Source organism: Artibeus jamaicensis, unplaced genomic scaffold, assembly GCF_021234435.1.
Source record: "Artibeus jamaicensis isolate MK-2021 breed Jamaican fruit bat unplaced genomic scaffold, CSHL_Jam_final scaffold_1019, whole genome shotgun sequence".
In the NCBI taxonomy this organism is placed as follows: domain Eukaryota; kingdom Metazoa; phylum Chordata; class Mammalia; order Chiroptera; family Phyllostomidae; genus Artibeus; species Artibeus jamaicensis.
In genome coordinates this window covers 11,439,501-11,463,897 of record NW_026522025.1, presented here as the reverse complement: position 1 = coordinate 11,463,897, position 24,397 = coordinate 11,439,501, and the positions used below count along the sequence as shown (strand labels likewise).

The 24,397-nt window shown below is 43.4% G+C and overlaps 1 protein-coding gene across 1 annotated transcript; it reads right to left on the bottom strand.

Moving 5' to 3' along the window:
• Positions 1-19,854: 19,854 nt before the first annotated feature.
• L1TD1 (LINE1 type transposase domain containing 1) lies at positions 19,855-23,975 on the bottom strand. Its single transcript, XM_053655643.1, is given in 11 exon segments — positions 19,855-19,943; positions 19,946-20,111; positions 20,113-20,246; positions 20,249-20,398; positions 20,401-20,737; positions 20,739-21,230; positions 21,233-21,286; positions 23,000-23,137; positions 23,139-23,281; positions 23,284-23,590; positions 23,592-23,975. Coding segments are annotated over 11 exon segments (2,394 nt in total).
• Between the last annotated feature and the right edge of the window lie 422 nt (positions 23,976-24,397).

Here is a 24,397-nt window from a genome sequence, read left to right as displayed (position 1 = left end):
CAGATTTATCAGGTACCCACTTCCTTCTAAGTATTTACTGTGTTTGGGGCTGGGGTTATATGATAGGCAAGGTAGACAGAGGACTTACAGTTTAGCAGGGAGGGAAGACAAGTCATCACGGAACAATATGATGCAGATGGTGACTAGGAAAGGAGGGGCTGCATGGGGGTACATAGGTGGGACCCTCAGCCGCATCTGAGGGTGGGGAGGGGCCCAGGGGGCTTCCTAAGGAATGTTTAAGCTATCTGAAGGATGAATGGACGTCAGCAAAGGGAAAAAGGAGCAAAGGAGGGAGTATGCATAAAACCTCTAGACAAGAGAGAACACTGTTTTGGGCATTAAAAGAACAGAGAGAAAAAAGGAAGGAAGGAGGAAAGGAAGGAAGGTTCCAAGATGGGGCCAGAGAGAAAGCCAGTGTATGAAGTTTGGAACACAGGAAGCAACACTCAGGTCTACATTTCAGGAAGAGTATTCCATGGGGCAGGATGAGTGACATTTATTCAACAAGCATTTGCGCACTCTCTGTTCGGGGTCCCAGACTCTAGGTTTCCGGGTCTGGTGGAGGAGACAGACACAGGCTGACAACGACTATGAACAGAATGAGTAATGCGGGTCTGAAGGGTGCTGTGGCCAGAGGGAGTCGGGAAGCCTCACACAGGAGGCGGTTTTGTGCTAAGCCATAGGAGGCGGAGGGAGGAGTTTGCCAGGACACTCTAGATGGAACAGCAAGGTACGAATATGTGAAGTGTGAGAGACCATGGGCTGCCTGGCGATGGAGAGAATTTCAAAATGACCTCAGTTTAGGTTGCGTGGGGCAAGTGACTGAGGAGCAGGTTTAAGAGGAATGTTAGTAGATACACATGTAGGTTGAGATTAGGAATTTGGATTTAAGCCTATGACTTGAGGGGGAATCATGGACTTCTTTGAAAACCTGAAGCTTTCTTTAGAAAAATGCACATAAATCTCCAAAATCTGCAGGTAATGTCAAGAATTCAGAAATCTGCAGTTAAAATCTCAATGCTCTGGACAATGAGGAGCCATTGAAGAATTTCTATGCAGTGGAGCCAGATCGGATTTGCACATTAGAATGTTCACAGAGGGAGGCTGGAGAGAGAGAGAGACTGGAGGTGAGGGGTCAGTTAGGAGGTGGTGCTGAGACACTGGGTACAGAGCAAGCAGTAAGGGCCTGGTCCACCGTGGCATCGTGGGGAAGGAGAGGGCCCTGTGGGGATGTGCTAGCATGTGATGACAAACTAGATGGTGGAGAGGGTCAGAATGAGTGACAGGGAAATGGTGATGCCATTGCCCCCAATATCCACTCTTCCTTTGCTCCTTGGTGATAGAATCCCCAACTTTTACCTGGACATATGACCACCCAGAATAGACTCCATCTCCCAGCCGCCCTTGTAGCTTGATGTGGCCACATAACTAAGCTCTGGCTAATGAAATGTGAGTGAAGGGATGTATGCAAACGTTGACTCCTGTGTTCAAAGGAAAGGGAAGTGCGCTCTCCCCCCCCACTGGCTGGAACATGGTAACAACCCATCTTGGTCCATGAAGATGTGGCCCACACCTTAGAGATCATTCAACAGCAAGTCAGAAAGAGTTTAGGCCCCAGCACCATAAACCCAAATCTCCTCTGGACTGCTTATTGCCCATTTTATGTGTAATCAGGAAATAATCTTGCCCTTACTGGTGTGGCTTAGTTGGTTGGGCATCATCCTGCAAGGCAAAAGGTTGCCTGTCTGATTCTGGGTCAGGGCACACACCCCAGGTTGTGGGTTCAGTGCTCAGGCGGGGTGCATTTGAGAGGAAACTGATAGATGTTTCTCTCCATGTCTTTCTCCCTCCTTTTACTCTTTCTAAAAATAACTAACTTTATTTAAAAAAAGAAAGAATCTAACATTTAAAGCATTGTACATTTGCATCTCTGCTGCAGCAGGAGGTGGACAAACCCACTCGCCTCCCAGGGTCCGAGTGCAGAGGTCTAAGGCCATGGTTCTTGACTTCCAGGGTGGAAAAGTTTGGGAAGCTTTGAGAAAGAGTGTCCTTTTATATCTCCTCACAGTGCAGGCTCCTGTTCAATGCCCACAGTAAAATCACCCAGCCCACCGCTCTGCAAAGGATGCAGCTTTGTATTGCCCTAGAAGATTTCTGAGCACAGACTCTGCACCTCAGGGCAGCCAGTCCTTAAGCAAAACAGTGCCTATGAACTGGCCTGGTGTGGAAACTTGGGTGTTTGAACCCATTTCAATTAGCTAAGGAATTTGAATGAGGCAACATGCAGAGTTTTAGGCAGTACCAGTGGGTTACAGTTAGAGAGTGAGGAGTCATGAGGTGGAGCGAGACATGAAAAAAAGGTGTTAAATTTGCACATGTGGGGTGAAGACAGGTTGAGAGTAGGAGCAAGGAGCAGCTCTGCGTAGAGAAAAGGTAGAGAGAGAAGAATCGGCCTATCGAGTAGACCACTGGGGACTGCCTGCCAGGTCTTCCTTTCCCAGGAACGTCCCCTTCACAGCCCCCTCCACCACCCACACGACTGCAGCAGAAGCTGCCACATTCCTACAAGAAAACTTGGTCCCTGGTCATCAAAGGATGAACCCTGGACATTACCTGGGCCTGGGCCAATCAGACCCTCCCCCAGGAATTTCAGAGCAGGGATTTAGGAGAGAGACTCAGTCTCATTCTGAGTATCTAGGTTGTAACATGGATCTCAGAAGCTACTTACTAGTGGCTGGTTCAGCCTTGTAAACCGGGAAGCAAAAGGGACTCTACAGCCAAAAAGACTGAAGCAGACTTCCTGGATTCACCAGAGCAACCCTAGTTCCTTCCCTAAGGCCCAGTAGATACCCACCCTTCAAGTCCGTAACTACCCTGCCTGCTTGCTTTCCCCAGTCTCCTCTCCGGGCTGTGTAGCGTGATGTCTGGAATCAGCTACCTCAGGTGTTGAATTCCATTTGGCTAACCAGACTCTTGATCTGTAAACTGGGGTATAATAGTTCCTTTCTTCTGTTCTTTCGTGTGGTTAATCAGTTAAGGTAACCACACAGTGCTTGGGCCCTGCCGCAGAGCTCAGTATAGAGTACCTCCCCTTTACTCTGGCCATTTGGTCCTTTTTCCTAGACCTGGCCCCATGAAAGTAGCAGCTCGCCTTCGCTGGGTACTTAGAACGACCCAGGCACCCGTCTTAAAGGCATGACATGAAATAATTTACTCCTCGCAACACCCTGGTGGAGTAGGTTAATATTATCCCTGTTGTACATATGAAGGAAGTGAAGCACAGAGCGGGGAAATAACTTATTCAAGGCTACACAGCTAGTGAATGGATCTGGGATTTGAAGCCAAGAGATCTGGCTCTGGGACTACACTCCTGCCGCACATCTGGAGCTCTTGCTTCCTTGCCAGTGTCTTAGGCTATGGAGGGATGCCCAGCAGCAGGGGGTAGACACTCCACGGGAACAAAGCTGCCTCAGGGACTCGGCATTAAGTCAGTGGCTGACCTGCAGGTCCAGCTGGGTGGCCCTGGGACAGAGCAGGCATATAAGCAGAGTGTTTGGGATTGGGACAGCTGAAGGGTCAGGACCTCAGTATCCCTGGGGAAGAAAGCAGCTTTCTGTCCAGGATACAGATGCTCTCAGCCCCACGTTGCCTCAATTGCCCCCTCAGAAGGGAATTCCCTGCGATTCCAAATCAGTTCCATCACCCCCTCTTCCATCCTGAGAGATGGGCCTGGAACAGAGGGAAGGAATCCAGCCAGGGAAGGGGTCCGGCCTGCCTTCCTCTCCCCACCATCTCTCCCTCCACATCCCTCTGTGCTCCACGAGGGAAAGTTTCTGGGTCTTTGCTCTGAATCCAATGAAACCATTCTGTTGTTGACTACAGGGTGAGCGGGGGGACATTCTCCAATCTTCATGTTGCCTGAGAAGTGAGGAAATTGCTGCTCTTCTCCTCACAAGGGGAAACTGGGGAAGAAACTGTCATTAGACATCCCCCAACCCACCCGCCATCCCAGTAGGCAGATCAGAGGCAGGAACAGAGCAAAGCTCACGCCCTTTCTCTGTCCCTCCTGCTTGCAGAGAGGACAACCCCTGGTCTGCTCTCCATTCCTGTCGGCTCAGGTCTGTGGGGGACTGAGTTCTGACAATGATTCCAATGTGGGGGTGGTGGGGGCGTGTTTGCCCATATCCAGCAATTCTTCAACACCAGCTCAGCGTCCTACCATTCAACTCTGTTCTGGCACTACCTGGATACAGCATCAGATCCCACAGATGAAGGGTTCAGTCCTATAAAATTGCCCCCACCCCCTTCAGACATCAATTGCAAGTCCAAGTTGACAGCTATGCTTGTGACCAACTGCCTATAAACTGCATCCCCTCCTTGGGTTTGAGTAATTTGCTAGAGTGGCTCACAGAACTCAGAAACATTTTACTCACGACATCACCGGTTTATTACACAATAAAAGGACGTAAGTTAGGAATGGCCAGTTGGAAGACATGCACAGGGCCAGGTGTGGGGAAAGGACACAGAGCTTCCATGTCCATGACAGGAGTTCCATTCTTCCTGAACCTCTACATGCTTATCAACCCGAAAGCTCTCCAAACCCTGTCACTTTGTGTTTTTATGGTGGCTTCATACCATAGATGGGCTTGATCAAATCATTGGCCATCGATATAACCTCCAGCCCTTCCCCTCCCCAGAGGTGTGGGAAAGGGGGAACAATGGAAAGTTTCAGCCCTCTAATCACATGGTTGTCTTCCCTTGCAACCTGCACCCCCATCTTTAGGTGCTTTTCCATAACCACCTTTTGTTATGTTACTAACATAACAAAAACACCTTTACCACACCCCTACTTGGGAAATTCCAAGGGTTTAGGAGCTCTGTGCCACAAAGACAAATATATCAGCAGGCCAGAACAGGTGCCTGAGATCTGACTGGGCGGTCCTTTACTCCTGGAGTCCACCATGGTTTGTGTGAGTGTTCGCCGGTGGGCAAGTCACAGATGACCGCCTTTTCCACCACACTCTGGGTCTCTATGCAGCCTGGGAGGAGGCCTGCGCTGCAGTTCCAAAGCAATTACCCTGTTGCATAGATAGCAGGCAAAATGAGCAGGCCTAGTGGATTGAATGCTGATGCATGGCGGAAAGGTGCTGGCGAGAGCACAGCTTCCGGTTGTGAGAGACAGAGATGCATCTGGCCCCAGACCAAAGAGCTAATCTAATTTCTAAGCAGGCAGAACATCAGGCCTGAGTTGCCTAGAAAATTTTGGAAGTGGGAGATGGGGGAATTACTAAAGTTTAGGGAGGGCCTGCAAGGCATTTTTAACATATCATTTCATGGGAAAACTCAGCAAATCCACAATCTTTCTAAATTGAATAATATTTTCAATACCCTAGGAAAGACCTCTGTTTAAGGAAATTTGTAAGAAAACTCTGAAATGAAAGAAACATTCCCTGACATTTTTTCATCAAGTGGGGTGCTCTCCGAAAGAAGGCACCAGTCAGTTCTTTCCAACAAATACGTGCTGCCCGGCCAGGTGAGGTGAAATTCGACCTCACAGTCCCAACAACGATTCTCTATTGTTTCATTTGTTAATTGTGAATGAAATTTAAAAAATCTGAAAGCGTGAGGACCGCTGTGTTTCCAGAACCTACACCCCACCGGTGCTTCCATCCCACTCTGTTCTGCCTGCTTCAGTATCAGGGATGACGGAGCCCTCCAGAACGAGGAGTCTCCACAGCATTCTCCTCTCCTCTCCTTTCCCTCCTCCGCCTACTTGCAGCTTTGCCCCCAGTGATTTCTAGTAGCTCAGGGTAGCTCATCAGTGTCTATGACTCTGCTCTCCCTGATCTCCTTCAGATCTCCAGCTCAGGCTCCTGTCTTTGAGTTCCTTTAAAAGGTTTCATTCTCAACTCTTCTTTCCTGCCTCTTCCTCCCTTAGAAGCCTCATAAGGGCTATGATTACTTTCTCCCAAACCACTTCCACTCCTACATCTCTGCCCTGACTCTCCCAGTTCCACTCATCCCACCTGACTTTGCGGGACTACCTGATGTCCTGCCTGTCCACTGCCTCTGACACCCTGGTCCAGGAATCTGCCTCAACCCCGTCTGAGCTCATGGTGCCCTAAACAACCCATCAAAGGCTCCCCACTCCCTACAGAACTTCTCTAATTTCTACCCTTGGATTTCAGATCCAGTGTGTTCTGCTTCCAAACATCCACAACTTGTCATACCCTCCAGCTGGACAACAACTGTATTCTTCCCCTACTTCTGAGAACTGGTTTGCATATCTTCTGCTAGTATATTTTCTGCATGTTAAGATCTTACCCAGGGCTCTTATCTATTCCTTTGAGTTTAAGGTACCAAAGTACCTTGGAAAGTAAGTAAATCCCCAAAAACCATCTTCAGTGGGTGTGATATTCTATAGGTCAACAGATGGGGCATATTCCCTACCTCAAATAAAAATCTAGTTCTACTAAATGACATTACAGAAAAAATGTAAATAATCACCTATTTCAAGAAGAAAAACAATATAATAAACCCAAATAAAGTAGAATAAGGAAAGCAATAAATTCAAAATCAGATAACAGTGATTAAGAAAACACTGCACTTCCGGCCAAGATGGAGGCACAGGTGGACACACTGTACCTCCTTGCACAATCAAAATAAGGACAATTAAAAAAAAAAACCAACCAGAACTGACAGAAAATTGACCTGTATGGAAGTCCGACAACAAGGAATCAAAGAAGACATATTCATCCAGACTGATAGGAGTGGCAAAGTCGGGCAGCTGGGCAGAGAGGACTCTGAGCAAGGCGGCGGATTGTGGACCAGGCTGTCTCACATTCATGCGCAGATAAACCAGGAGAAACAACAGCTGAGCAGAATGAACTGCCTAACCCGAGGCCCCAGCTTGGGGAAATAAACCCTCAAACCACTGATTGAAAACACGTGTGGGGGTTGAGGTGCTGGGAGAGACTCCTGGCCTCACAGGGAGTTCATTGGAGAGACCCACAGGCTCCTAGAACGTACACAAGCCACCCATGCAGGAACCAGACAATGGCCCACTTGGCTCGTGGGAAGTGACTGAAATCCGGCAGAGACCAGAGCAAGTGCCATTGTTCCCTCTCAGACCACTTCCCCACTGCATCATCACAACACAGCTAGGTGGGTTGCCCTGCCTGGGGGAACACCTAAGGCTCTGTCCCTCACTACTTAACAAGTGTGTCAACACACACAAAAATGGCCCAAATGAAAGAACAGATCAAACCCCAGAAAACATATAACTAAGTGATGAAGAGACAGCCAACCAACCAGATGCACAGTTCAAAACACTGGTAATCAGGATGCTCACAGAATTGGTTGAATTTGGCACAAATTAGATGAAAAAATGAAGGCAATGTGGACTTCCAGCAAGATGGAGGTGTAGGTGGAAACACTGTGACTTCTCGCACAACCAAGTTTAAAGACAACAAAATTTAAGTAACAAAAAACACAGCCAAAACACAGAACTATACGGAAGTCAGACAACAACGAACCCTTCAGCCAGAGAGTAAGAGGGGCAGAGCCAGCGACAGGCAGAGCAGGGTGCACAGAAAAACTCGGTCAGACTGACCCAGGCAGTTGGCAGATCCCAGGTGTGGGGTTGCGACAGGTGGACCCAGTGAGGGTGGCGGGTGGCAGGCTGACTGCGGTCACACATTTGCGCACAGATAAACCAGCGAAGGAGCTAGCAGTGAGACAGACCGCGCAGACTCCAGCAGCAGGAAGCAGCAGAGGGGACCGCTATTGCTCCCCTTTGACCCCGCCCCCACATACAGCGTCACAAACCAGCGACCAGGGTGGCACTACCCTAGTGAACACCTAGGGCTCTGCTCCTCATACGTAATGGGTGCAAACAGACTAAAAATGGCTCAAGAAAAACTCAAAGCCCCAGAGCCCATAACTCTAAGCAACCAAGAAATAGCAAAACTTTCAGATGCACAGTTCAAGATGCTGGTGATCAGGATGCTCACAGAAATGGTTGATTTTAGCCACAAATTAGGGGAACATAGGAAGGCTAAACTAATTGAAATGAAGGGAAATGCACAGGAAACCAATAGTGATGGAAGGAAACTGGGACTCAAATCAAGGGAGTGGACCAGAAGGAAGAAAAAAATGACCAAACAGAAAATAATGAAGAAACAAGAATTCGAAAAAAGGAGGAGAGGCTTAGGAACCTCCAGGACATCTTTAAACACTCCAACATCCAAATTATAGGGGTACCAGAAGGGGAAGAGGAACAGCCACCAACGGAAAACTTATTTGAACAAATAATAAAGGAGAATTTCCCCAATCTGGCAAAGGAAATAGACTTCCAAGAAATCCAGGAAGTTCAGAGAGTTCCAAAGAAGTTGGACCCAAGAAGGAACACACCAAGGCACATCATCATTACATTAGCCAAGATTAAAATGAAGAAGAGAATCCTAGAAGCAGCAAGAGCTAAGGGGACAGTCACCTACAAAGGAGTCCCCATCAGACTGTCAGCTGATTTCTCAAAAGAGACCTTACAGGCAAGAAGGGGCTGGAAAGAAATATTCCAAGTCATGAAAACCAAAGACCTACAACCAAGATTGCTCTATCCAGCAAAACTTTCATTTAGAATGGAAGGACAGATAAAGTGCTTCTCAGATAAGATCAAATTCAAGGAGTTCATCATCACCAAGCCCTTATTATGTGAAATGTTAAAGGGACTTATCTAAGAAAAAGAAGTTAAAAAACATGAACAGTGAAAGGACAGCAAACTCACAGTTATTAACAGCCACACCTAAAACAAAAGCAAACTAAAAGGACAGCTAGATCAGGAGCAGAAACATAGAAATGAAGATCTCAAGGAGGGTTAGCAACAGGGGAGTGGGAGGAGGAGAAGGGGGGAGAAGGTACAGAAAATAAGTAGCATAGACGGTAGGTAGAAAATAGATGGGGGGGGGGGGGCAAGAATAGTATGGGAAATATAGAATCTAAAGAACTTGAGACACGTGGTCATAAACTAAAGGGGGGGTAATGGTGGGGACGCAGGGGTATGCAGGGTGGAGGGGAATGAAGGGGGGGAATAGAACAACTATAATGGCATAATCAAGAAAAAATTTTAAAAAAAGAAGAAACAAGGAGAAAGCACAAAAACACAAAATTAGGATAAAGGGAAACATGCCCAATATACAGAGGAACTACAGGTAGGTATGAGACTATCATGGTGCTACAATCTAACACATTTGAAAATCCAAATAAAATTGATCATCTTCTGTGAATATGTATTACCAAAACTGGACTGAAAAAAGATGAAATCTAATCAGATTAATAAATTGGAGGAAATTAAGAAAACTCTCCACAAAACCTCTACTCCCAGATCATTTCATAGGTGAGCCTTTCCAATGTTGAATGAACAGATATTCTGAAGCTGTTTAAACTATTTAGGAGCAAAGAAAAATAAAGGAAGTCTCTTAATCATCTGTCAATATTGACAAACCACTAATCTGAGAACCTAAGAAAGACAAAATTACAGACCAATTCTACCTATAAATAGAGATGAAAAAGGGAGTTACAAAATATACATGCAAACCTCACATAAGTTTCAGGAGTATATATATTTATATATACACACACACACACATATATATATATATATCAAAACAAGCCAGCAGTGCATTAGAAGAATGACACAGCAAGACCAAGTGAGGTTTATTTCAGGACTCCCGGATGGTTCCATAAGGTACAGAGCAAAAGCAGATTTATAGTTGTTTGTATGGAAAATAATACAATCAATAAGTCCAAAGAGAAAGGCGTATGATTGCTTTTGTTAATGTTGAAAACGCAGTGAAAGGGGACTCCAGAGCTGTCAGAATACACAGAGCAGTAGCTGAGGTTTTACAGCCCATGCAAGGACCTGGGGCCAATACCGGGTGCAGGGGCTGCAGATAAAGTGCCTGCAGCCTTGGCATTTAGTAAGGAGTGCCATGGCAGCCAGGGTGAAGCAGCCTGTCCACAAATGGACGTCCGAATGACCTTCCCCTAGCCCAAGTTCCCACCTAGAAAACAGACTTCTCCATGAAATTGGAATCCTAAGTCAGTGCCCCTTTGGGACCCTTGCATAGCGAGGCACCACAGTCCATTCTAACAGCATTGCCTTAATATGAATCTCGAAACAAGGAGTGGAGGAGGGGCGTCATTCTAGTCCTACCTAGAAGATTCTCATTTCCTTAGGCTGCCCTGCCAGCTCCTTCCAGAACTCAGCATAGGCGGATATAAGGAAGGGGCAGTAGCCTTTTTTTTTTTTAAGCATTTATTTATTTATTTTTAGACAGGGGAAAGGAGGGAGAAAGTGAGGGAGACAAACATTTATTGGTTGCAGCTCCCCAACTGGGGACCTGGCCTGCAACCCAGGCATGTGCCCTGATGGGAATCGAACCAGTGACCTTTTCACTAGCAGGCCACTGAGCCACATCAGGCAGGGCAGGGGCAGCAACCTTATGGAGACAGAAAGTTTTGTCTCCCCTTCCCCCAAGGCTGCCCAGTCCTTTTCCCATGGTGACTTGCTTCTGGATTTTTCTATTGTTCGTTTAAATTTTCAACTCTATACCCATTCCTTACACTTCCTATATCAATCCAAACATGACTCAGTATGCAGAATAATTTGTATATGTGAGTATGTTTGGTGTGGGTACACATTTCTGAGTACCAGGAACTAGGAAGACATACATAGTAAATCGATATGGCCGCAAAGCAAAGAGTCTGCCTTTCAAAATCAAGAATTAGGTGTTACTACCCACTGGCTTGGGACGGCACAAGGAACCGGGTGTGCGGAGTGAGCCCGAGTTATTGTGCCAAAGCCCTTTCCTGTCCCTTAGAAACTGCGCCCAAGCAGAGCCCACCTCCACCTCAGTTGTACCAAAATGGGTTCCTTCTGCTGGGAAATAGTCTCACTGCTTTCATTCAAGCCCAGGATGTCCAGCAGCCCCTGTCACGATGGTGTGTGGCTGGGCCGGCTGGGCCTTTCCAGCTGTCACCCAGCCGGGCCTGCTGGTTTCCCTGACACGTGGTGAGTTTGGGAAAAGTTACCAGCATCCTCCCCTACAACTGCTCCCCTCAGGCCCACAGGAAGTGCGACAGGCTCTCTCCGCTGAGACACTTTATCAGCAGGTCTCATTTTAGTTTCTTGCTCTGGCTCCGTGAGATGGAATTGGGGCTAAGCAGGCAGGTGGGAGAGAGGGGCCAAGAACACAATCTCACCAGCGAGGGACTAAGTCGTTGCCCAAGAAAACTGAGCACTCCCCCAGAGACCTCATATGTTTAGATTTTATGTGGAAATTGGGAAAATCAGACCAGCAATGTGGACAAGAGTGTGGACTTTTGGTTTTCCTATTCGACTTTTTCATCTGCTTGCGTAGGAGATTGATAGCCTGCCACTATCCTGCCCCACTGGGCCGGCAGGCTGTTGCTGGGGCCGACGAACTTTCACCTGCCATCTCAGCAAATTGCCAGATTGGGGTTAACCCTGCCCTCAGACGGCATTTAAGAAGCTCTAGCCAAGTGCCCTGCTGACCATCAGAGGCTGTCAATCTTCCAGTTCTTGCCAACATTGCCTTTCAATTACTGAGCACCTGCCTCCAACATGCGGTTTAAAGTGAAAAGGGCTGTGGTCGTGGACACCAGCCTAGCCTTCAGCATCAGACACAGCCTCCTGGGCGAGGCCAGGCCAACTGCTACACAGAAGGGATTTCTGGTTGAGGGTGGGGAGAGGTCGTGGGAGCAGCTGAGGAGCAGGCAGAGGGAGAGAGCACAGTTCACTCGGAGAAACTGCGAGTCTGGGGAGGCTGGGGAGGGGGGTCGGATGAGGGCAAGGAGCCATCAGGTAGAGTCTCTTTAAAATCTTCACTGCCTTGACTTAATTTTTCATTGTTTTGGCTACTTCTTGAGCAAATACAATTTTTTAAATTAAAATTTCCCTAATTAGAAGATAAATTCTTGGGTGGCAGAGAATACAATATATATCTCTCTTCCCAGCAGAGCCCTATCTGGTCTGGAGAGACCTACTGCCGGGCAGCCACGCCCAAGTTTAGAATCACTGGAAACATGAGCAGAGGATGATTAATTTCCCGAAAGACCTGTACGCTTCCTGCTCCTGGTACAACTGCGCTCTGCTAGGAACACAGAGGCTTCTGCTTCCAAGCCCCTGGCAGAGGTAAGAGGGGCCCTGGTGCTTGAGGGGGCAGAACCATACCCCACTCCCTCGGGGTGGCACAGCCAGGGTCTTCTTCTGAGATGCACACTGCTTGCATCAGGTCATTGCTATGTCAATTTCTAGAAAATTTGCTAACAAAATTCAGAATTTTTTAAACAATGGATTTTGGGGCAGCCCTGTGTCGTCAGGGAGAATTTAATTTTGCATTTTAATTTGAAGAGGATGAGGAAAAAACCTTAATATAAGCACCTTCTAGACTTTCTGGTTAAAGAGAGAAATGTCCTTGAAAATAAGGTGTCCTTGGAGAATGAGGTCTCCCAGAGACTTGACTTGGGGTGGTGAACACACCATACAATATACAGATGGTATCTTATAGAATGTATACCTGCAGCCTATACAATTGTATTAACCAATGTCACCCCGATAAATTCAATTAAAAGAAAAAAAGAGTAAGTTCTCCCAAAGATGGGCAGAATTCGAAAGACCTTGCTCTGGAGTGGGCAGGACCATAATCATGCTGTGAGCAACTATTAAATTCCAGAAAAACAACACTGTGAATATGATTATATTAATGTTTTTAATTTCATTGGCTTTGTGGTTTTATTTGTAATTCAGCCATAAGACTGTTTCCATTTTATAGTTGTACACGAGCTTTAAACACAAGGGATTTAAATATACACAAAGCTTGGCATAAGTAACTTTATAATAAAAAATTTTATAATACAATTTTTTTTAAAAAAGAAGTCAGGCACCCCTGGCTGGTGTGGCTCATTGAACTGAGTGCTGGCCTGCGAACTGAAAGGTCACCAGTTCGATTGATTCCCAGTCAGGGCACATGTCTGGGTTGTTGGCCAGGTCCCCAGTAGGGGGCGTGCCACCATTAGATATTTCCCTCCCCCTCTTCCGCCTTCCCTTGCCCTCTCTCTCCAAAAAACAAATACAAAACACAGAACAAAAACTTGTACCTCTAGACCATTAAATAAATAAATACAGTTTTAAAAAATAAAAGCAATCAGGTAGATCTACAAGGCCTTGGAAGAGGCCAGCATCCTGCTACTGGAACTTCAAGGCATCCAATTGGCTTCAGTGTAGAAGTCCAATTAGGTGCTTGGCCTGGCACCTCACCTGTGCACCCCCTGGACTGGAGAGTCTGGCCCACTCACTTGTGCACCTGGAGACTACGGCTCCCAAGGCCTTTTTCCTTTGCAGCCTGTCCTGATGTGGCCAAGGTGGTGGGCTGCCAATGGTCGTCTCATCAGAGGCAACTGAAAATTTCATATCTAAAAACATTTGGCTTCTCTGGCTGGATAGCTCAGTTAGTTAGGGTACCCTCCTGATATGCCAACGTTGCAGGTTTGATTCCCCAGTCAGGGCACGTACAAAAATCAATGAATGCATAAATAAGTGAAAACACAAATCAGTGTTTCTTCTCTCTCTGCCTTCTTCCCTCCTCCTCTCTCTGTCTCTAAAATCAATAAATGCAAATAAATAAATTAAATATTTGGCTGGCATCCCCATTGTCCAATAGAATAAGAAGACCTGAGCGTAGGCTGGGTAGCTTAGTTGGTCAGAGCATCATCCAGATACATCATTCCAATACACAGGTTCAATCCCCAGTCAGGGCACATACAAGAATTGGCCAGTGAATGCATAAATAAGTGGAACAATAAGTAAATCGATGTTACTTTTTCCCTCTCCCTAAAATCAACAACATTTTAAAAAATTATATTAAAAAAAAAGAAGACCCGAAAACTTTGCCTCTCTCTCAAAGAAATTTTATTTGGAGAGTGTGTTAGAGGGAACCGAAAACAGCGGCTGATCATGTCGATGGGTCAGGTCCACTTTACTGGATGAACTGTTCTTGCATAATTCAAACTTTATAGGAAGTCATTCACCCACTGGGAAGAAAACTGAAGAAATCATGGAGGAAAGCAAGAAATCTCACAGGGATGCACGGTTGCTATCCTTATGGGGTCCACATGAATATTCAAAGTATAAACACATTCTAAAACTTGTGCAATAGATGAGCTGAGCTGCTTAATTATAAGTTGGTCTATGTGAAGTACTTCAGATGAATATTGAGGTTCATTTAGACTTGCTTAGTACTTCAACGTTGTGCCTGTAAAAGTTTCAGTTCATTTTTTTATGTCAAGGGTGTTATTGAGCACGCTTGCTTCTTTTATTCTTTAACCTTACAATATGCCACAGCTATAAAATATTAATAATCTTAGCACAGAACAAAAAAGAAAATTTCACAAAGGCGTCCACTTCTGAATTGTTTTGCTACTTCGAAAGCTTAAATAAGATGTTATTCATTGCTCTTTTAACTGTCCAGTATATTAGCAAGTTCCCTAGTGTGCTTAGGAAGGTGGAGGAATTCTGTTGACTTTCTACAGGAATTAATTTAAGGGTGAATTAAGGAGTGAACAACAGTGATAATAACATTTTTTTTTTTGCTGTGTCTTTAGCTTTAAGGATTAAAATATAGCAATTTTGTTTAAAACCTAAAAGAAGAGAAACACCTGGCTGGTGTGGCTCAGTGGATTGAGTGCTGGCCTGCAAACCAAAGGATCACCAGTTTGATTCCCAGTTAGGGCAAATGCCTGGGTTTCAGGTCAGGTCCCCAGTAGGGAGCACAGTAGAGGCAAGCACACATTAATGTTTCTCTGCTTCTGTTTTTCCCTCCCTTCCCCTGTCTAAAAAAAAAAAAAAAGTAAAAGGAAGAGAAACAAAGAGGAGGACATGCAGTACCTTAATGAAGCCTGAGAAATACTGGGCTAGGAAATCTATTTACCAGTTCAAGGTCCCAGCGTTTTTGCATTTCCTTTGAAGAACTAAAGCTGATACTTTCTGTGGCTTTGATATTGTGGACCAAATGTTCTTTTATTCTTCTCTTTACCTTGGCAGGTACAGCAAATCAATATAGCTCAAGACTTCCCTGAATCTGGAAACCATCAGTTGGAGCTAAGAAGGCTGGCCTTCACCTTCAAAGTGAAAATCTTAAAAAAAAAAAAGACTGCTTGGAGAATCCTGCCAGATGGAGAGACGTCCTCAAATGTTTTAAACTTGGGTGGTAGCTCTTTGGGCAGAAGACAGACTTGCTCGACACTTTGGAAAAGGCAGTAGGGAGTGGCTGGTAGACTGAGTCCACTCAACTGACCTGTTAGGGGAATCTGCCCTCCCTGAGACCCGAGATACTTGTTTGTCAACGTCTCTTCAAGTACCTCGAAGTGCTAAAGTAGAGCACAGGAAGTCACCCAGTACCACTGAAGTGGCCCCAGCCAAGTAGAGGCACGTCTAAATGGCAGTGCGGGCCCTTTGATGACGTGCTCCCTATCATAAATGCACTGAAGACCACCTCTGTTCAGTTTCATTTCACACCTTGGAGAGAGTGAGCTTTCCGTGTTTGGTTTTTACATTTTGAACTTTATATTCGCTCCAGGTTGGAGAGAGAACATTATCCAAGGCCCAAGGATGAAAAATATCTCTAGGGGCTCATATGGGAAGTGTGTACCCATGTCAGTTCCCTCTAGAAGAGGTGACACGGGACACCCTGGGTTAGATGTCCCCAGATTTCAGTCTTTCTGAAGCTAAAACCCTGGAAAAGCAGAAACCAGTCTCACAGAGGACAGCCCACACTTTGAACCTTTCAAACCCCATGTTGTTTTCTGTGAAATAGCTGATGATGACTTAGTTATAAGCAGCCTAACCTGGAGCAATGGTGGATCCAGAGACCCCTGAAACTGGGTCCAATCTCCTCAGTCTTGACTGTGGGGGGAAAGCCATTTGCTGCAACCTTCCATCGGCAGGCCAGCGCTCAATCCACTGAGCCACAGCAGCCAGAGCAGCAAGCTAGTTCTTAACCCTCCCCGGATACACATATAATCTTGTCCCCACCCGCTGCCCCACAAGAGTCCAGGCCTTTCTCCTGTTTCCAAAAACAATACTGATGAGATGAACTCAAAATCCCGTTAGCCTTTAGGATTTACTAGCATACCTGCCTTTCCCAAAACGAAGCACAGACCTTTTTTCTGCCTGCCTAAACTCTGTTGGGTCAGGTTACACAGTGGGTGGGGCAGTCAGTTGTGTTCCAGCGAATGAGGATGCTCCACAGTGTTGTTACACCCTGGTGCACTCTGATGACCTCTAACTAGAGGTAAAAATGGTTTGCATTTTAATTAAAGATAAAAAGAATGTTTCATTTTTAAGTGTCTTATTGTTCCCCTTAAATTGGAACTACCTCCTTCATCATCCTGCCTGATGTCTTCTCACTTAATTCTATTTGTTTTTAGAGAGGGAAAGGGAGGGAGATAGAAAGGGAGGGAAACATCACTTGGGGTTGCCTCTCAAGCACCCACTACTGAGGACCTGGCGTGCAACCCAGGCATGTGCCCTGACTGGGAATGGAACTGGCAACCCTTGGTTTGCAGGCCAGCACTCAATCCACTGAGCTACAACAGCCAGGGAAATCACTTAATTCTATTTTTAAAAAACTCACCACCTAAGTCTGAGCAAAGCTTTGATCATGATGTTCCCTGGACAACCTCCTTCAAAGCTCCCCCGTCTCAGTAAATCCAAATAGTTCACCCCAAGTCTGGAGCAAGAGTATAAAGAGCTACATATTCTATTAAGTATCTAAAAGTTACAAGTAAACCAAACTACTACAAATGCCTTCCTTCATGAGGACACAGAATGGCAAACTCAAGTTCAAAATTCTTAGACCCCCAAGTTCCATACCAGAACAGGGGACAGGAGAGGCATCACTGGCCCACAGCCCATCTCCTTTCTACTTCTGCTCATTCTCAAATTTGGAGGGTTGCCATAATACACAGGTGGTTACCCAGATTCTCCACATCTTTCCCTAAATAACTAGTCAATCAGCCCTTGGGCCCCTTAGGGCCCAGGGATGCTCACTCTGTGTCCAGTCTAGGGAGCTTAGGTAGGTAAGAAAGTCCTGGGAGGCTGGAAGTGTTTGGCCAGGGAATTCTGGGAGCTTGGCTAGGAGAGGGAGAGGGGAGGCTCCCAGTACATCTCTAGAGGAAGGGAGTAGCAGTGAAGGCCCAAGAGGTGAGGGTTTAAGATAAGGGCGGTGGTGGTGTCTACCTTGTGTATATGCCATCATTTCTTAGAAAGACACCAGTTCTTGGATCAGGCTCACCTTAACCCAGTTTTGACTTATTTTAATTTTGCTTAATTACATCAGTAGACACTATTTCCAAAGGTCACATTCTAAGTGGATGTGAATTTTGGGGGACACTACCCAATTTAATAAAACCATCTATTCTCCCTTCAGCTATACAAAGGGGTGACTAGTAGAGTGTGGTCCTTGTCAACAATTCCATTCACTGGTTAATGACAATCTCCAATCCCAAACCCCTCCAGAAGGGGCCCGAGTCACTGCACCAGCTCCTATTGCACCTCTGCTTCTAGCTATTAGAGACACAATAACATGACTAGTGGTTTCCTGGTAAAATCAGTGACCCTCAAAAAAAGCGCCCCCATGTGTACATTTCTATGGTAACTACTCCCACCATGGCAAGTTGTAAAGTGCCAGTGTAAGTTCATTGACCTAGTGTAGGGATGAGATGTTAGGCAGTCCCCCGCAATCTGCCAGCTCAGGTCCCCTTCACCCTTGGAAGTTCCTACTGAAAGCTCAAATACCTTTGCCACACCCTTATCAAAAAATGCTGGGCCCCCAGGGAAGACCAAAAAGGGTCCTTGTGTCTTCTTCCTGGTGTATGTTCATTGCCTGGGAGCTGAGGACAAGGGACTCTATGACTTCTAACAATTCAGATGTCAAAGACCTAATATCAAGTTTAAGCCACCTCAAAAGGTGACACCCTGTTTGATTCCCTTTATGTAGTATTTCTGAAATGCCAGAATTAAAGAAATGAATAAATAGCACTTAGGGGGCCAGGTACAAGCAGGTGGCAGGGAGGCATGAGGGAGCTTCTTAGTGGTGATCAACAGTTCTCGGTCTTGAGTACGGTTACCCAAATCTACACACAAGGTGAAACTGCAGAGAATTGTACATATAAATGGGTGTATACTAATGCCTGGTGGAATCAGTGAGGCCTGTACTCTCATGTGGGAGACCTAATAGTCCCCCAAAGATAACAGGCCCTACCTGCTGGAACATTTTACCTTATACAGTGAAAATAACTTTGCATATGACTTAAGGATGTTGAGGTGGGGGGATTATCCTGGATCATTTGTGTTAACTCTAAATGCAGTAATGAGCACTTTTACTAAGAGGCAGAGGAAGATTTTTTTACCATAGGAAATGTATACTGGAATGATGCAGCCAACAAGCCAAGGAATGCAAGGAGACCCTCCTATTTAGCCTCTCAAGTGTTCTGTAGACACCCTGAATTCAGTCCAGTGGTAAGATTTTGGATATCTGGCATCCATAACTATAAGAAAATAAATGCTTTCTAGGGCATCAGGTTTGTGGCCACATAAACCTAAAACATGATTAACATAGTATCAATTTCCTGATTTTTGTATTGTACTGCAAAGCAATGCAGATAGTGGGGTAGCAGTGATTGTCTCTAATTTTCTGACCTACCCACATCCAATGCAAATGAAAACGGCCTGCCGTGGTTCTCACTCTGAAGTCTACAGTGAAAAGGGCAACCAGCCTTGCTCTGTACTGGTAGGTCAGGTAGCAGTGTGTCCCCATCTACTGGGGACTCTTACGTTGGGCACAAATATCACCTCACGGAACCTTTACAAGAAGCCTGTAAGGAATTCACTCAGTTACAGAATAAGGAAACTGAGACTCAAGGGAAGTTAAGATTTTCCCTGGAATCACAAAGAATTAGAGCTCAAAGTCAGGCCTACTGAGGCCAGGGCATTTAAAATAATAATCATTTTGCAGAAGGTCCTCAAAGGCCAACATTAGAACTCTGAATTGAGAAAGGAGAGGTTGGTTTCCAATGCTGGACAGGGGATAGATACATTTTTTGGTTTTGGTACATTGAATATACTTAATTAGCCCTTGTAATAAGTCATAAAATAGTTACATCATTCTATCCTTAATTCCTTCTTGGCTAACTATGCATTACAAATCAATTCATTTCAATTGTCATTAGTTAAAAATTAAGAAAAAACTAGTGTCTAACATTAGGGAAGAAATTTAATCTCTCCATTGAATGGGCTCATGCAATAAAATGTGAAATATATCATAACAAAGTTCTTTCAAGAAATGTAGAATAGAAAATATTTAATATAAAAATGCATATTCAAAGGAAAGTTTATTAAGATTTACATTATGATAAATGATAAAATTCAAATATCCTTCTTTTGAGAGTTCAACCTTTCTATTCTTTTCTCTTGAACTATCCTGACATTTTTTCCAGGCTTTTTTTACTCCTTCCCCACCGCTTTCCTATTTATGGTTATATTGGCAGATTCATTCCCCCACAAATTAGAATTACCATGAAAAATTTTAATACACCCTTCAACTTTACCAACAGTAGGTAGTATTTGTAATCATTTTTCCCCTTAATACCCAAATATACTGTTAGCTGTCTGTGTTTTGGGATAAAAATATAGCATTTTATTTTCCAGGTTCCCTTGCTGGTTTTTGGTTCAGGAAGAAAATATATATTGTATGTGTTTACACTCACCCTAGATTGCTAAAATATATCCTCCAGTAAATCTTTCAAAGGGGGTATATGAGAAATAAACTTTCTAAATTTTTCAGTATCAAAAAATATCTTTGTTTACCCTCAAAAGCAAATGCCAATTTGGCTGGATATAGAATTCTAGGGTTAAAGCCTTTTGCCTGAAGAACTCTTATGATATTGCCCCTTTGACTTCTAGCATCCAGTGTATCCAATGATAAGTCTGCTGTCAATCTGACTCTTATTTCTCTTAAAGTTATCTCTTTTTTTCTCCCTGGAAGCATTTAGAATTTTTTCTTTATCACTGCAATTCCCAAATTTCACCAAGATGTGTCTAGGGGTGAATTTCTTTTCATCACTTTTACTGGGTATTTGATAGGCACTGATAATCTTAAGACTTGAATCTTCATTAGTGCTGCAAAGTTTTCTTCAATTATTTCCTTAACAATTTCCTCTGCTTCGTTCTCTTTATTTTCTTTTTCTGGAATGCCTATCAAACAGATGTTTAAGCTTCTGGATCTATCTGCTATGTGTCTTACTCTTTCTTTAATTATATCAGTTTGGCAATTTGCATTATATCCTAAGAGAATTCATCAATACGATCTTCTAGATTGTCCATTTTTTCTTCAAGCATGTCTAGTCTGCCCCTCAAAGCACCTACTTCAATTTTTGTTTCTGAGATTGATATTTTTTTATTTCCAGGATGGTCATTTTTAATACTTCCAATTTTCTCTTGTATCTCTCTGAAGATATTAATTACACTTCTTCCAAAGTTTTCTTCTGTTTCTTGTATTAAATCTGTTTCTTTAGATGTTAGCTCATGTTTCACCAATGCTTTCTTTTCAGAATCTGAAGCCAAATAACTACAGGCAATTTCTTTAAGTGTATGTGAGTCCTCTTTTTTTCTCAATCTGGGACGTGGTCTTTAGTTTTTGTACTTCAAAGTCCTTTCCTTCCTCCCACAGTAAGAATACTACCAATTCTCACTCTGAGCTTTCTTCCTCCTCTTTCTCAGAGTCTTCTGCCTCTTCAGTTAAAATATTCTCCAACTCATCACTGGTTATTTCAGCTCCATGCTTTGTATTTACCACCATAGCACAAGACTGAAAGGTTGAAGGCTGTTCCTTACCTAATACGGTGGCTTCTTCTTTGTCCTTCAACTCCAAGGCCTCTTCCTCTTCCTTCAGGCCTGAGGACATTTCTCCCTCCTCCAACTCTGAAGCCTCTTCTCCTTCCTCCTCCAGCTCTGAGGCCTCTTCCTCCATGAAGGCTTCTTTTTACTTCCACTCTGAATCTTCTTCCTTGGGAGTCTCTGAGCTTTTTACCTCTTCTGGCTCAGCAACCTTTACCTCTTCAATAAATAAGACGTAAAGGTTCTTTGATGGATCAAGCCATCACTGGTTGTTCCCCCAGCTCCATGCTTTGAGGCTATTAGAGTTTTATCCTGAAAGTTAAGAAAAGTAATTAAATTGTGTGTCTTTTAAAAGAATACAAGCTTTCATTCTATAAATGTAACATGGCTGCTATTTTGACAATTAGCAAATATGTAGAAAATTGTTTAAATGACTTGTTCTCAAAGGCTTTTTGAGTCCCCAAAGAAGCCAGGTGTCCCTATGATCATTCCATCACACCTGTAATTTCTTGTGTGGTACTTGCAACAGATTCCCATGAGGTTATGTATACTGTGTTTCTTCTGTATTCCCAACTCATAGTGTTTTATGTACAACTGATTCTCAATGATGACTTGTATTAGTGAATCTCTGGTTATCATATGCAGGGGTAGTTAAAGAGACCTTGTTATCTAACTTTAGGAGGATTACAAAACAAAAATGAACATACAAAATTAACCTTTCCCCCAAAGAAGACAAGAAAATTTAAAGTTTTTTCAAGATCCTACCAGGCAGTTCAAAGTCTAACCACTTTATTTAAAAGGAAAATGTTTTGGTTAGCATGCAGGCTCAATTCAAGTCTGATTTTTTTCAAATCCAGTTGCCACATTTGCCACCACTGTCTCAATTTCCCCCCTAAAACAGGACATTATCATAGCACTACCTTCTTTTGTTGTAAAGGTTAAAAAAGGCAATCTAGGTACTGAGCTTATGACAGTGTCTGCAATGTAAATAAATGGTGGATCAATATTTTTTAAAACTCTCTCCTTGACCCTGAGTTTTTCACTTACTGCTCCTTCTGTTAGGAAGGACTTTCCCCTGTTTCTGGCTGGTTGGTCATTATTTGTTCTTCAACACTCCAATATCAAGAACAGGTTACATATCTGCTTAACTCTCAGGGGAACAATTAATTTATGAGATTAAATGTTTATTCTTAAATATTGGATTAATATAGACCTCTGAAGGCACAAATAAATAGAAAGGTATTTGATGTCCCTAAATTCCAATTTAGAGTATTATTAAAATATACATACTAACCAGAGCAAGTTACAGATTCAATGCATTTTTTAAACTTTTTCATTTTTTTTTTATTTTTAGAGAGAAGAAGGGAGGGAGAGAGGGATTAACATCAATGTGTGGTTGCCTCTTGTACACCCCCTACTGGGGACCTGGTCCACAGCTCAAGTATGTGCCCTGACTGGGAATCAAACTAGTGACCCTTTAGTTCGTAGGTTGGCATTCCATCCGCTAAGCCACACCAGCCAGGGCCTCCCTTTTAATTAAATTATTGTTCTAATTTTACCTTTAAATATTTAACATATTCATTCATGTTTTTCTATCAATGGCTAGAATATGTACAATCTCCTCTCAAGCAACTCTTAACTCTATCTTATTTCTTCCAAGCTTCCAACAGTACTCAAAAAAAAAAAAAAAAAAAAAGTGCTTTGTCCTGGCTGGCTCAGTGGATTGAGCACCAGCCTATGAACTGAAAGGTTACCAGTTCAATTCCCAGTCAGAGCACATGCCTGGGTTGCAGGCCTTGTGAGAGATGCAACCATATCTCGCACACACTTATGTTCCTCTCCCTCTCTTTCTCCTTCCCTTCTCCTCTCTCTGTAAGTAAATAAATAAAATCTTTCTTTAAAAAGGGCTTTTTAATCATTACTTTTAATGTCATGCTTTTACTTTTAAGGATTTCTTAAAAACTGGTCTGAAAATCAACTATTACATATATCTTATACATAAGCTCTACAGAGTTGTATGCTTACCACTTTGTTTTGAATCCCACATCTTCCTTCTCCTTTCTTTACTTTTTCATTTTCTGGCAGTACACCTTTCAGTAATTCTTTCATAAAAGATTCTTGGCCGATAAACTAGTTGAGGCTCTGCATGTTTGAAAAACTCCTGAATTTTACCATCACATTTAAATGCTAATTTTACTTGGCATAAAAGTTTAGGTTCAAAATTATTTTCCCCCAGAATATTGAAGACATCACTCCATTGCTTACTAATGTCCAATGTTGCTGATGAAAAGTCTGCTGCCAATGTATTTCTCCATCTTCTTTGGAAGCATTTAGAATTTCCTCTCTATTTTTGAAGTTCTGAGGGATGTTTTCCTCTTTCATTTCTTTGATTAGTACATCTTGTTTATGCTCGTGGCCCTCTCCTGTTACTTCTATATGGATGCTGCAATGTCCACCATGTCATCTGTTACCTATTGCTTCTTCCATACTTTTCATGACTTTGTGATTTTGTCACAAGGTGACAAAAATTGTCCCATTCTGGGACAATTCACTACCTTGATTAGTATTATACTCTTTATTTTTGTCTAATTTGCTACTCCATTGAATTATCTCTTTCCATTTAAAATGTCAAATTTTCCATATCCTCAACATAGTTTTCTCCTATTTTTTCTACCAATCCTGTTTTTATTGAGGCTGTATCTTTTCTTTGCTGCCACTCATTTCTGCTACTGGAGTTTGGATTTATCATTTCAGGCACTGTACTTTTTACTCCCAAAATTTCCTTTAGGTCGTTTTAAAGAGATTCCCTTACTTCTTCAACCATTAAGGTCATATTTTCCATCAACACTTTTGACTTCTTCATAATAATTGTTGACATGTCTTTGTATTTTAAATCCAATAACTGAGCCACCTCGGTTTCTATCAGCTGAATTATTTTCATGTGGAAACTATTTTCTTCTTTCTTTGCAAATGTAGGGATACTTGATTGTACACTGGACATGGTGAATATGTAATCAAAACTGGATTGTTTTCTTTTCCTGAAGAATAACTTTTGTTCTTGCAGACCTTCCAAATTCAAAAATCTTAAAAAAAATTAGCTGAAATATTAAAAAAGTAATTGTTTACTGAAGCTTTATTTTTATCTTGAGAAAGATAAGCTTGGTTATTAAGTAAATTATATAAGTGTACTCCGTAACAACTTAATAAAAGGGCCACTAATGAGATGGGCATATGTACACTAAAACAAAAGGAAAAAAACATCAGCATTCAAAAAATTCATACAACATGACCATTAAAATCCCATTTAGGTAAAGACTGAATGTAATAGATCAATAAAACAGTAAATAAATAAGAATGATGGAAACGGTTTCCCATACTATTAACTTTGGTATGTTCTATTAGTATCAAACTGATTAATTTAAG